This window comes from Nymphaea colorata, chromosome 1 (genome assembly GCF_008831285.2).
Source record: "Nymphaea colorata isolate Beijing-Zhang1983 chromosome 1, ASM883128v2, whole genome shotgun sequence".
In the NCBI taxonomy this organism is placed as follows: Eukaryota; Viridiplantae; Streptophyta; class Magnoliopsida; order Nymphaeales; family Nymphaeaceae; genus Nymphaea; species Nymphaea colorata.
Genome location: NC_045138.2, coordinates 13,587,752 through 13,599,172, shown reverse-complemented (window position 1 = coordinate 13,599,172; position 11,421 = coordinate 13,587,752). Strand labels below are relative to the sequence as shown.

At 40.0% G+C, this 11,421-nt stretch overlaps 1 protein-coding gene across 2 annotated transcripts; it reads left to right on the top strand.

Moving 5' to 3' along the window:
* Positions 1–3,108: 3,108 nt before the first annotated feature.
* Positions 3,109–10,672, top strand: LOC116256006 (uncharacterized). Of its 2 annotated transcripts, none has more exons than XR_007573709.1 (4): positions 3,109–4,719; positions 4,908–6,248; positions 6,835–6,968; positions 9,763–9,777. XR_007573709.1 is itself a non-coding variant. In XM_031632121.2 (4 exons), exons 1-4 carry the CDS (start codon positions 3,568–3,570, stop codon positions 10,458–10,460), a joined length of 2,835 nt encoding a protein of 944 aa, XP_031487981.1. In that variant the 5' UTR covers positions 3,125–3,567; the 3' UTR covers positions 10,461–10,672. The 2 variants fall into 2 exon arrangements, 1 of the variants encoding a protein (XP_031487981.1); XM_031632121.2 differs by lacking the exon at positions 6,835–6,968 and adding an exon at positions 10,243–10,672 and having other exon boundaries at positions 3,125–4,719; positions 9,763–9,886.
* Positions 10,673–11,421: the final 749 nt, after the last annotated feature.

Sequence of the window (11,421 nt, the reverse complement as noted above, 5' to 3'; positions counted from 1 at the left end):
TAAACAGTTCGATCAAAAGTATTACTGAAATTTACCAAGAAAACCCATAAAATTTGGAAGAAATAAATAGATGACAAACAGTTGCTGAAAACGATTTTCTAGGAAAAAACTGAACATGACGTTTTTGCAGGAGCTGGGTTTCTACATGTTTTCTGCTTTGATCTCTAAACCTTCAGCCGTTGGTTGGTTGGAGTTTAATTAGATGAGATGATGCAGTAAGGGCTCCCTCCATTCCAACGGCCTTCTACGAATTTGGAATGGAACATAGTGGATCTGAGTTCGAATTCCAAATTGCTACCAATGAAATTACATATGAATCCCAATCCATATTAATGTAGATCCGATCTAGAGTGCTGACCCAAAATCATGTGGTATTTCTCTCTCAGAAATATGGCAACGAGATTGGATTGGACTGGACTGGACTCGGTAAGAAGTGATAAAAAGAAAATGCATTTTCTTGTAAAAGTTGCATGCACGAGGTTTTCTTGGAGTTAACTTAAGTCCCCCATTTATCACATTCAATTATGCCGAGTCTTTATTCCGATTAAATTTTTTGATCCAAAAAACAACCACTGAATTTGAATGTCCGAATAAAAGTAAATTATTTGCTGAACTATTTTTCCATTTTGTAGTGAGAGAGGGAGCGACACTTTTGTTGAGGTATGTGCCCTGCTGCTTTCCATGTGAAAGGGAGAAGAATCCTTCCGTCCTTTTCCAAAGGAATGGGCCCAAAGCGAAAGGACGTTTAAATTCATAAATGCTTTTATTAAATAAGTGAACGTCCTCCGGAAGAAAAAAAAAAAAAATTTACTTAAACCGTGTTTGAATGTGGGGAAGCAAAAAATTTCCCTAGACACTTCCTTCCAAAAATATGCGGTCCCCTGGTCCTGACTACATGCAAACTTTATATTTTCTCATCGGACAAAATTTAAATTTAAGTTTCCATGGAATAAGGCCAAAATAGAAGTCCCACCTCAAAAGATGGAACTGGTTTTAACTTTTACAGTACATGATTTAATTGAGCCCTTTATTTGATTAACTAATTTCTTCTTGAAAAAAAAAAATTAAAGCCTTTTGATTTTCAAGCCAAAGTTTTACAGGTGGATCTCGTTGAACGCCATGGCCTGGCCGGGCGTAGGATCTACTTTCCACCTGAAAAGTTGTAGGCTATAGCTTCTCTAGTTTAGGAAAAAAGGAAGCTATAGAGGGTGGATTTCAACTAGGAACGTTCTTTGAGCTTCATTGGATCCGACCTATTATAAATTAGATTAAGATCAAATCTAAACACAACGATTTCAAACCGATTCCAAGACCAACTGTATCCTCAAAGACTCAGATTTGAGTAATATACTGAAGTTCAGGATCACTTGCACAGGGTTTGATTTGAGTAATATACTGTTCTAAGGACACTCAGTTTTTGAAAACATGTATTGCACACAGCTTTCTAGAAACTGATTATTACATTGCTATTGTAGGGCGCCCAAGATGAAGCCCCAACAAAAGTATTATGTTGTGTTTGAAGACAAGTCAATGGGCATTTAGGATAGTTGGGAGCAATGTTAACTACGGTCACAAGGGTTCAGTCTATAGGTCTTTTGGGGGCTGTTTAATGCATTAAAAATATGGAGTTGGAAAGAAGTTTTTATAAACTTATTTCAGAAATTAAAGAAATGAAAAAGAAATCCAAATTTCCAGAACATCTTTTTTGTGTTTATTGCATTGGTGTTTATGTTTCAGGAAATAAATTTCTCGGTTTGACAAAAATAAAGAAGAAAAAACAAAATAGTTGGATTAAGCATTGATTAAAAATCCAACGGTCACTTTTTCATCTTGAAATTTTTTTTCCAGCCCTCGAGATAGAAAGAAATTTTAGAAAAAAACTTTCTGAAAACAGACAAACGTTCACTTTTTTTTCATCCCAAGTTTGATGGGCAAGAAAAATGTTCAAAAATTTGAATGTTATTCCTGCCCATCAACTGGACTCTTACTACTTTTGAAGCAACAATCACATGAACATGAAAAAGGAGGAGGAGGAGAAGAATGAAAAGAAGATAGAAGGGCATTGCCAGCAGAAGCTTCACATGAAAGTAGTCCATTTTGTGTTTATACTTATACTTGGTCAGTTAAATGATGAACAAAATCCTTGCTGGACCATAGTAATGACTGCTTGGGCCTTCTTTTTAAGTACACTACTGACCGGCACTAATGACTGGATGAACAATATATATGGTGCAGCTTCATTTTTATGTTTATTGATATCATGTGTCCGAAGCAGGATGATATTGGTTGGTCGTGTTTGCCTTAAAGCCAAGGTGTATCAAAATAATAATAACCATGATAGGTGAAATTTCCCCAGTATAATTCAGCATGAACCTTACTTAAATAATACGTCTTCGAGTTTCGATACATGGGCTAGGGGGGGCGGGGGGGACTGTTCATTCATTGCCATGTGGTCGAAGACTTGAACTTTGAAGAACTAATATCAGTCGTCCGATTACACAGATCGACGATTTACATGTCGTTTGACTTTAAACGTACATGTTCGACCAATCACAAGTAATGATTTGCTGAGATTTTTGTAACAGTGATTATAGATTTATCAATCTTGCATATATTTTTAAATTGATCTAAATACAATCGGTCGCGTCTTTTTCAGATTTAGTTAAAACATGACAAACTTCTATCTACTTTTTTTAGATGGAACTATCAAATAAAACGTTCATGCTTTTCTTAAATTTGTTGCCATTTATATATTATTAGGTTTTAAAGATGTCCGAATTTTCTAATTGGGAGAATGATTCTGATTTAAATTTCACTTCTATTTATGTCGGTTCGGTCCCCGTCAACAAGATAGCTGATCTCTGTTGGCGGGGCGCGGGGCTTTATTTATCCGACGAGAAGGTCAATCTGGTGATTGTTGTTGGAATTTAGGGGCCATTTGGGGAGGGTAACGGCGGTTGGGGGGTTTTGAGGAGGGAAATGAATTGAAAAGTAAAAGAACCACAACAAAACCCTCGCTTTCTTTCTCTCTGCCCCTCCACCGGGTGGGCAGCACAGCGCCTCAAAAATTCCTCCATCTTCACCGTCCCCGTAGCCCATCCGACGGTTCGCGACGATTCTCCGCTCCCCAAAACCCTAACGCCGTACCAGCGCACGGGCCCTCTGTGGTGGCTGAGGCTCTCGTCCAAGAAGCCTCCCTCTCTCTCTCTCTGCAGCAACTGCAACCAACAAGAAGTACGTGAAACGCCTTAAGAACCAATCACAGTCACTCACACCGACTCTCTCTCTTCTCCCCCACTCTCCCCTCTCTGAACCCAAAACCCTAAAATTACCGAGAACAAAATTCTTGTTCAATCGTCGTCGGTATGCAACCATGAGAAGGAGAGAGACGGACTCAGATAGATCGTAGCGATCTCTAGATCTCTTCTTCTTCATGGCCTGTCTGAGATGAGTTTCTGGCCATGAGAGATCGAGAGGCGGGCGTCGGGGCGTCGATCGTACTTTAAATGGCCGATCTTGGCGGGATTTTGCGCATGAGGGAGCGAAAGGGTTTCCATTGTGTTTTGAATGGTGATGAGGAAGCATGGAGGTTCTGAGCGGCGTTCGCGTTTTGGATTGTTTTCTGTTGGGAAGCAGGCCAGGGTTTCTAGGGTTTTGCAGTTCCGAGACGCCTCCATGCCTTCCGTGGGCACGCGGAGGTCGACCAGGGTGTTTGTCCCGAAGACCGTCGGGAACATCGGGGACTCGCCGGTGAAGGAGTTACGGTCCGGGAAGCGCCTGGTGCTCGAGGGGGCTGGGAAGCCTTTGGCCGCGTCTGGGGAGGAGTGGATCAGGTTGCTGGGGAATCCCAGCGATGTGTCGGAGGGGGAATCGGAGGAGACGAAGCACAACAAGAAGAAGAAATCTCGGAGTTTGAAGAATGACGGAAGGGATGTGGCTGCGGATAGGCTACTGCCCTGGAGAAAGGAAAGGAGTGAGAGGAAGCTCCGCAGGTTGGAGCATGGCGGTGGGGATTCTGGGGCTGTACTATCGTCCGTATCACGCCAGAAACTCTCCGAGTGGGTTGGTGGAAGGGATGGCTGTGGAGCCTTGCTTGCTGACCAGGGCGCTGTTGGCGTGAGCAGCCACTTTAGGATGTTTGGGATTACTTACAGTCGGAAACGGCGGAGGGAGGGACTAACTGATGGCGAAAGGATGCAATCTTCGGAGGAGCATAGAATGTATGGTTTGTCCTTTACACGCAAACAGAGGAGGAAAATTTGCAAAAATTCAAAGATCAATTCTCCTTCCCAACTGATAGTTCTGAAGGAAATTCCAGGGAACTGCATCAGGGAGATTGCTCTTTTTGCAAAAAGACTCTCATCGGGGCTGGATGAGAATGAGATAGGAACGGGGATGGGTGTCTCCTATCAGAATTTCTGGCAAAAGAATTCTCGCCATGCGATGCTTGCTTGCATAGTAGAGCCTTCTTACAGCAATTCATGTTATTTTGCAAATTTTCTGGTTTCAGTTTTGCGTTCGATTGGGAAACCAGGATTCAAGGTGTACAGTTTTGCTTGGTTTTTGTTCCTGGAATCGATAGCTTCTGTCTTCTCTGACCACGGCATACTTTTTGTGCCTCTTCTTCGTTCCGTGAAGCTCGACAAGTGTCTTTGTGTCAAGAATAGAGGGATAACCGCCCTCGACGTTTCCGGTGAGGAGATTACCGATAGTTTGAGGGTAAGTATTTGCTCCAATGTTTTTCCTGAGTTTTTCCTCTTCTGTTTTTGCATTATTGTTATTATTACTTTTGACTTCTAACATCCCTACATTCTTTGTTATCTGTTGTCTTTTTCTATTATTTGTATCCGTATAATATTTTTTGGCTGCATCCGTTAATTGTTTATCTTTTTGGAAACTATTTTCAGCAATGTGGCTGTATGCTAGATTGGTGCTCGACCATGCTGGCTATGTTACAGGAGAGTATTGCTAAAGAAAACCTTTTGGCCCTTAAGTGTCGATCTAGACGACTCGCTGATCCTGGTATTTGTGCAATCTTCGGGGCTTACGGATCTGTTCCCTTGCTATCCTTAAACTTTGCTGCTTTACCAACATTTTTTATGCATATGCACGCCGATATGATGCTCTTTGGTTCTAAAATGCATTCGTGGAGGTGGATGACTGGATGGTACTTGAGTGCTGCACATGATTTGGTATCTGCAAAGAGTTCTGAAGATTCTCAATCACAAAACTTTTCAGGGGTTGCTGGAACTGCTACTTTGAAAAAAAAACGATACTCAATTGTTTCGGCTAGATCAAAATTTCTAAATCACCAAAAGAAGAGGAGTTCGCCACATACTGTCAGAGCCATCAGACGTTCGCCTTTAAAGGATCGTCTGAATGTGTTAATGAATGAAACCAAGAGCCCTCTGCTGATGTCCGATATGTCATTGAGAAATAGGAGCTTTGAGAAGATTAAGGGACTAAGAATTCTGTTAGAAGGTTTGAAGCAAAATATTGACACTGCATCGTGCAAGGCAAACATCTTGGTTGTCGACCATGATAGATGTTGGAGAGAAACTGGTGCTTGCATTACGTTAGAGGCATCTGAATCTAAAGAATGGCTTCTTGCTGTTAAAAATCATGGCTTGACAAGGTACCTACACAAACCACATGAGATGAGGCCTTGCACATCTAACCGTTACACACATGCCATGATGTGGACGGGTGAAAAGGGTCCAAGGGGTTGGAAGCTTGAGTTTTATGATAGAAATGATTGGGTTGTCTTTAAGGAACTATACAAGGAATGTGTTGAGAGGAATGCAGTGTCAACGCCAGTCAGGTTTATTCCAACTCCTGTAGTGCGTGAAGTACCTGACTATGAGTCAACTTACTCTGCTAGCTTTGTGCGTCCGTCTGAGTATATCACTGATGTGGATGATGAAATTGGGAGAGCTCTTGCTGATGACTCTGTGATATATGATATCGACTCTGATGATGAAAGGTGGCTCAATGAATTAAGGGGGCATGATGAGGGTTGTGAACACAGAGAACTTGATACTTGCAAGCATATTGCTGCAGATGAATTTGAGAAGGTCATGGATAGACTGGAGAAGATTGCGTTCAGACAGTCAGATGACATCTCTAACATCGATGTGGTTACTGGCCTTTGTACTGATTTGTTGGAAAAGGACAAAGTTAATGTGGTATATGATTATTGGTTAAGAAAGAGAAAACATAAAGGCAAGGCTCTTGTTAGGGTTTTCCAGGTAAATGCTTAGTTTTTAATTGCTTGTCCATGCTTATGTTGTTGTGTCTGATTGGAAGGTCGTCTGATGCCTTGGAACCTTGTCTCCGTGGGAGGCATATTCTCTATTTTTTGCATTGTCTTTTCTTTTCCCAATGTGTGCAAGATGTGCAACTGCCAATCATGATTCTTTTTGGGTAGCTTCAATAGTATGTCTTGTTCTTCATTGTAGACTTGTAGTCCTGCGGTGTGTCCTTGTTCTTTGGTATATGAACTTATGATTCATCTGCCTTGCAGGTGCTTCATTTACGTTTTGCCTTTTAGGTTTATATTGTTGACTTTGATTGGCGCCTAATATTTAACTTTTCTTTATTATGTAATTAATAAGGATTAAGAGCTTTTGTCATAATTATTCTCTCAGAATGCTGAGTCAGCTATATTGCGCCTGCATAATGCTGTCACTTTTATGAGTAATCTTGATGTGTGGCACAAGAAATGATCTGGCCTTATAATTGTATGTTTCTTCTTTCATGTTTTGGGAAAACCTTGTTAGAAGGTTAAACATGTTAGGTTTCAGTAACGAACCTCATCGCTCATGTCATTCGCAGGTACTGTAAGCAGGCTAGCTGGAGAGCGTGGTGGTTCTAACTGAAAATCTGCTGATAGCATTATGTTTAATGAAGATGAGGATAAATTACGTGACAGAGACACTTAATTGTCAAAATTCCGAATAGTCCGACAGGTCAGTTGAGTCGGTTATCAACTGACCTGTGTTTGTTTCATACCAGCACCTAGTTGGTCGGACTAGTCAACTAGTCAGTTTAGTCATTTGATTATTCGACCAATCCCAACCTGTCAAAGACTCAAACTCCATGGCTACATGCACATTCTGTGCATGATAAATATGTTTATTTACTTATTTCCATATAAATATATGTATTTATTTGTTTATACTTTATAGTCAAATGACTTGGACCAAGTCGGACTGCCTGGTTGCAATGAGTTTTTAGGTTGTTGAACAACCTGTTCCCAACTTCTGAATTTAAGAACTTGGGGAGAAAATTGTTGGCATTGGTATAGTGGATGTGCTTTTGTGTGGTAGTGATGAGCATAATTGTGAATGCTTGTGATGTTTCGGAAACATTACAGTTCTATAGAAAAAAATTCTATAACTAAAGTCAAGGAAATATTACAATATTTTTCGGAACGTCAAGAGAATGGAAATTTCTCAATATATTATTGTGCCATATTTATTGTGTCATAAATAATATTTATTGTGTCATAAATAATATTTATTGTGTCATAAATAATATTTTGATATTATTTACTTTCTTAAAAGCTTTTATGAATGCTTTATCAAGAAAATTACTATTTATTAATAATTTATGATTCTACTATCTCTTGGTTTTATTTCATTTTGTTTTTTAATTTTCTGAGACTGCATTTTAAGGAAGCTCCTGAGGAATAGCTGTGGATGATATTGTTGATTATGGTGATGAAACATATTTATACCGCTGAAAAATATGTGCTGAAAAGATATGGCAAATGTAATTATAGAAATGATGACATAATAATAGTGCATAACAAAGTTTTGCTCCTGATTTGGGTACATATGGTCCTTGTAATGAGTGGATGCCATTGGTTGGTTGCAGTGAAGGATCTTCTGGGAATCTGACTTTGGATCACTATCATTGTGCATCTTCTAAATGTTAAGATCCTGGACCTAAAAAGGTTGTTGTAGTAGGGGTAGTCTGCATTCTCAAGCGGGCAGCTGTTTATGGGCATTTTTCTTTATACATAAGATAAATTTTTTTTTTTTGTGGCATCAAGGAGAACCATAAGTTTTATTGCTGCTTCCATGAGGTTTAGGATCATGTTTCCCTTTTGTTTTGGCTATTGGAAAAGTTCATGACTACATTTGTGCTATCAAACACTCGAGAGTGCCGAGTTGATTTTCATTGTATTATTTGTCGAAGTTACATGTGTTGTAGTGCAAGTGCAGCTGTTATGATTTGGCATACCTTCACGGAAAGTTTTAAGAAGCATGTACCTCTGTGTGTATATGTGGTGACAGGAATAACTGCACGATAGGTCTTTTATTTGCAGGACAATCTTTGTTATTGTTCACCTGCTGACAAATTGATTTGGGTTTACTTTAGCTGACTTGCTCCATCCCTTTCCAATGTATTGTATTGTTCAGATGTGTAGACACACAAGTGGTACCTCATAAAGCATGGACTATGTTCAACCTTTCATGATTTTAGCCTATATTATCTGACGTCCTATATATTTGAAGCCACAACATTTCACTTAGTAATGTTTTTTTTTTTTTTTTTGGGTGATTTGAACTATAGAGTGATCGGTTATCAACCGTAAAGGTTTCCTGTAGGCAATGTCAAAGTGGAGCTTAGGAGCTTAAGGTTCTGGAGAAAATATTTTCATATGTTGGGTTTTTGATTTGAATGATCCCAGTGACTTGTGTTTTAGGTTAACCTGTATATTGGTGGGCTCAACCCAGCTTAATGCTCTTCTTCTCTTGATTTCATTTGTTAGCCGTGTGGATGTGAACCTAACCCGATCCAAATTTCAAATACTTTTTATTATAGTAACTCGTGCAAGTTGGTGTTGCGCAAGTCCGTTTCAGTTAGTGTTCACCTTATATGCAACTGCAGTTAGTACTCCATCTTATAGGTGACTACTGACTACATGTTTATCTTTCCTTTGAAGTTCTGGCACGAGATCCCATGCTTTTGCTGATCATGCTGATTTGGGTATGGGTTCTTGAATGGAAACCATGTAGGACCATGGCCATCCTTGCTGGACACAAGTGTCATTGATAAATAGTTGTGTTCTGGCCCCTTATGCTTTCCTTCCTCGTCATTATCATGCTGCTGCAATACCTGAAAACTCTTTCGCCAGATGTTTACAGTTCAAAAATTTTGGAGAACAATGTTGTAGGATACTTGTTACCACTTAAATTGGCCCTGAGAGTGGTCAATATTTATTGTTTTGAAATCCATTGACATGTTCATCTCTGCATGTGGAAGTTCAGTGATTAACTGCTACAGTCTAATTAAATAGGAGAGTGACAGAATGGGAGATTATTATAGTTGGCGTCATTGAGTACTTGATATTTTGGATGTGATGATTGAACGGGTACTAGTTTCATGGCCTTAATGGAGGGCTATAGTTTGAATTTCTGGTGAAGCCTGTTCTCTATACTTACGAGTAAGAGTTGGAGATGGCTACTGTTTTGTGGTATGGGATGACAAGGTAACTGAACTGGCAATTTTCGCTACCGTGCTGGTTTTACTTGCCATGTCTGTTGAGTGTTTGAACCTGCTGTTCTTGACAGAGTTTCTGTCAAGTCTTAGTTTCATCACCTATAAGGGTATAACTGGTGCTGTCTGATATTTTTTTCCCTTATCCCCAACTTTATTAATATGGTAGCGAGTCATTTTTTGCTGATGAATAGTGTGCTATAGCTTTGATTGCCATCACAGTCTTCTGACTGGTACACTTCAATCATCTTTCAGCGACCACCAATGAAGAGAGCACAGCTGATTCAAAAACCATTCTTGAGGAAGAAGAGATCTTTCAAGATGACTAGGTCAGGCCGTCGTCAAGGAGGTCGAGGCAAGCCAGAGGCTTTTCTACAAGGTAATAATATCCTTATGAGCTTTTCTACGTTTCCCAGTAGTCTACGTTCTTCAGGTTTTTATTTTTTTCTTATAGAAACATGCCTTCCGGCAGCATTGCTCGAATAAAATGCTATGATCCCGTCATTGTCTGTGCTTTAATCTATCAAATAAACTACAAAAATTGCGCTCCAGTTCCAAGCGTGTCGTCTTAAACGGTTTAATTTGCTTAGATTGTGGAAGTGACGTGGTGGCTGGAGACAGTTGAGGACTCTGGATGTTGTAGATTGATTTCTTTTCAAGAAGAATTTATCGTGTCATATTTCTTAACAGTTTGAAATTTGATCTGAGCTTGTTTCTCCGTCATTGTATTTTCAGAAGCAGCGTATGCTGAAGAACTGCGCAAGATTCGAGAAGCCCAAGAAGCCGCAAGCAAAGCAAGGGAAGCAGCTATTTCAAAACGGAGGAAGGCACAGTCTCTCATGCGTACTGCAGACTTGGCTGTATTCAAGTCGGTCATGGCAGTGAGAATTGCCTTCGCAAAGCAAAATTCCCATGTCTCCCCGAGGACGTTGATTGACTTGCAGCAACGGTAAGGGGATTGTGCGCTTGTGGGATTAAGAAGGCCAAAATTGAGGTTTTTCTCCGGGGTGCGCAGGAAGATATGCCGGTGGGTGGGATGTCCGATAAAGGTTGTAGTCGGGATGGTCTTTGGCGACGGTTGTTACGAAAGGGGCTATTTTGACTGGCCAAGTTGTACTATTTTTGTATATACATTTAGAATGCATACCCTGTAGATTTTGTATTATTATCAGATGAAAATTTGTAAAAGGAAAACAAAGCTGAAGATCCTCAAAAAATGTGGAAGAAAAAGAGGAGTCATGTCCATTCCGTGCCACGTTGCTAGATATTTTCCTTGTTAGTTGCGCATCTCTTGCCAACGGAAAATGTTAAAACCTTTTTTCGCGCCGATGGGTTACAGCGCCATGGCAGGTTTCCTATTGACCACGAAACCGATGTGCTTTCAAACTACGACTTCTTAACCCGTGTGTACTCGTTAATCTCAATCCCGCTTTGATTGTAACCACCCAATTAATTGATGGGTCAAAATTGATCGGTCGATGAACAAAATTCACTGTTGGAAAGAAGTAATTTATTTGGGGTCTAACCCATGGAACAACAATTTTGTTAGTGGATATTTTCTCGCTGCTTGATTGCTTAGAAGATTTTTTTTTTCCGAGATATTTTTGTTGTTTGACTTAAATATAAGTGGTTCAAAAACCACAACGTTAGCAAGTCAATAGAATCTTGTTCAACGTCTGGTCCTCATTGGACGGAACATCATCAGCTTCATATATGCAATCTGTTATAACAGTCTGACTAGCAAAAGTTCTTGTAGCCATTTCATCAAACGGTTTCGTCTCCACAAATAGAAAAATTATCGAACTTGGTTTGTCAACACGGTGAAATGCCTGCTTTTTTTTTTTTTATGTTTTGGGCGTCATCTTTCATTCAGAATCACCGCTACTCCCCCGATTAGCGCCTGGATCGGTAGGT

Excerpts from the sequence above, each read along its gene's own strand:
- LOC116256006 (XM_031632121.2), top strand. The coding sequence starts at position 3,568 with ATGGTGATGAGGAAGCATGGAGGTTCTGAGCGGCGTTCGCGTTTTGGA. Across the intron at positions 6,249-9,762 it reads CTCTTGTTAGGGTTTTCCAG|CGACCACCAATGAAGAGAGC; the intron begins GTAAATGCTTAG and ends ATCATCTTTCAG. Across the intron at positions 9,887-10,242 it reads GCCAGAGGCTTTTCTACAAG|AAGCAGCGTATGCTGAAGAA; the intron begins GTAATAATATCC and ends TTGTATTTTCAG.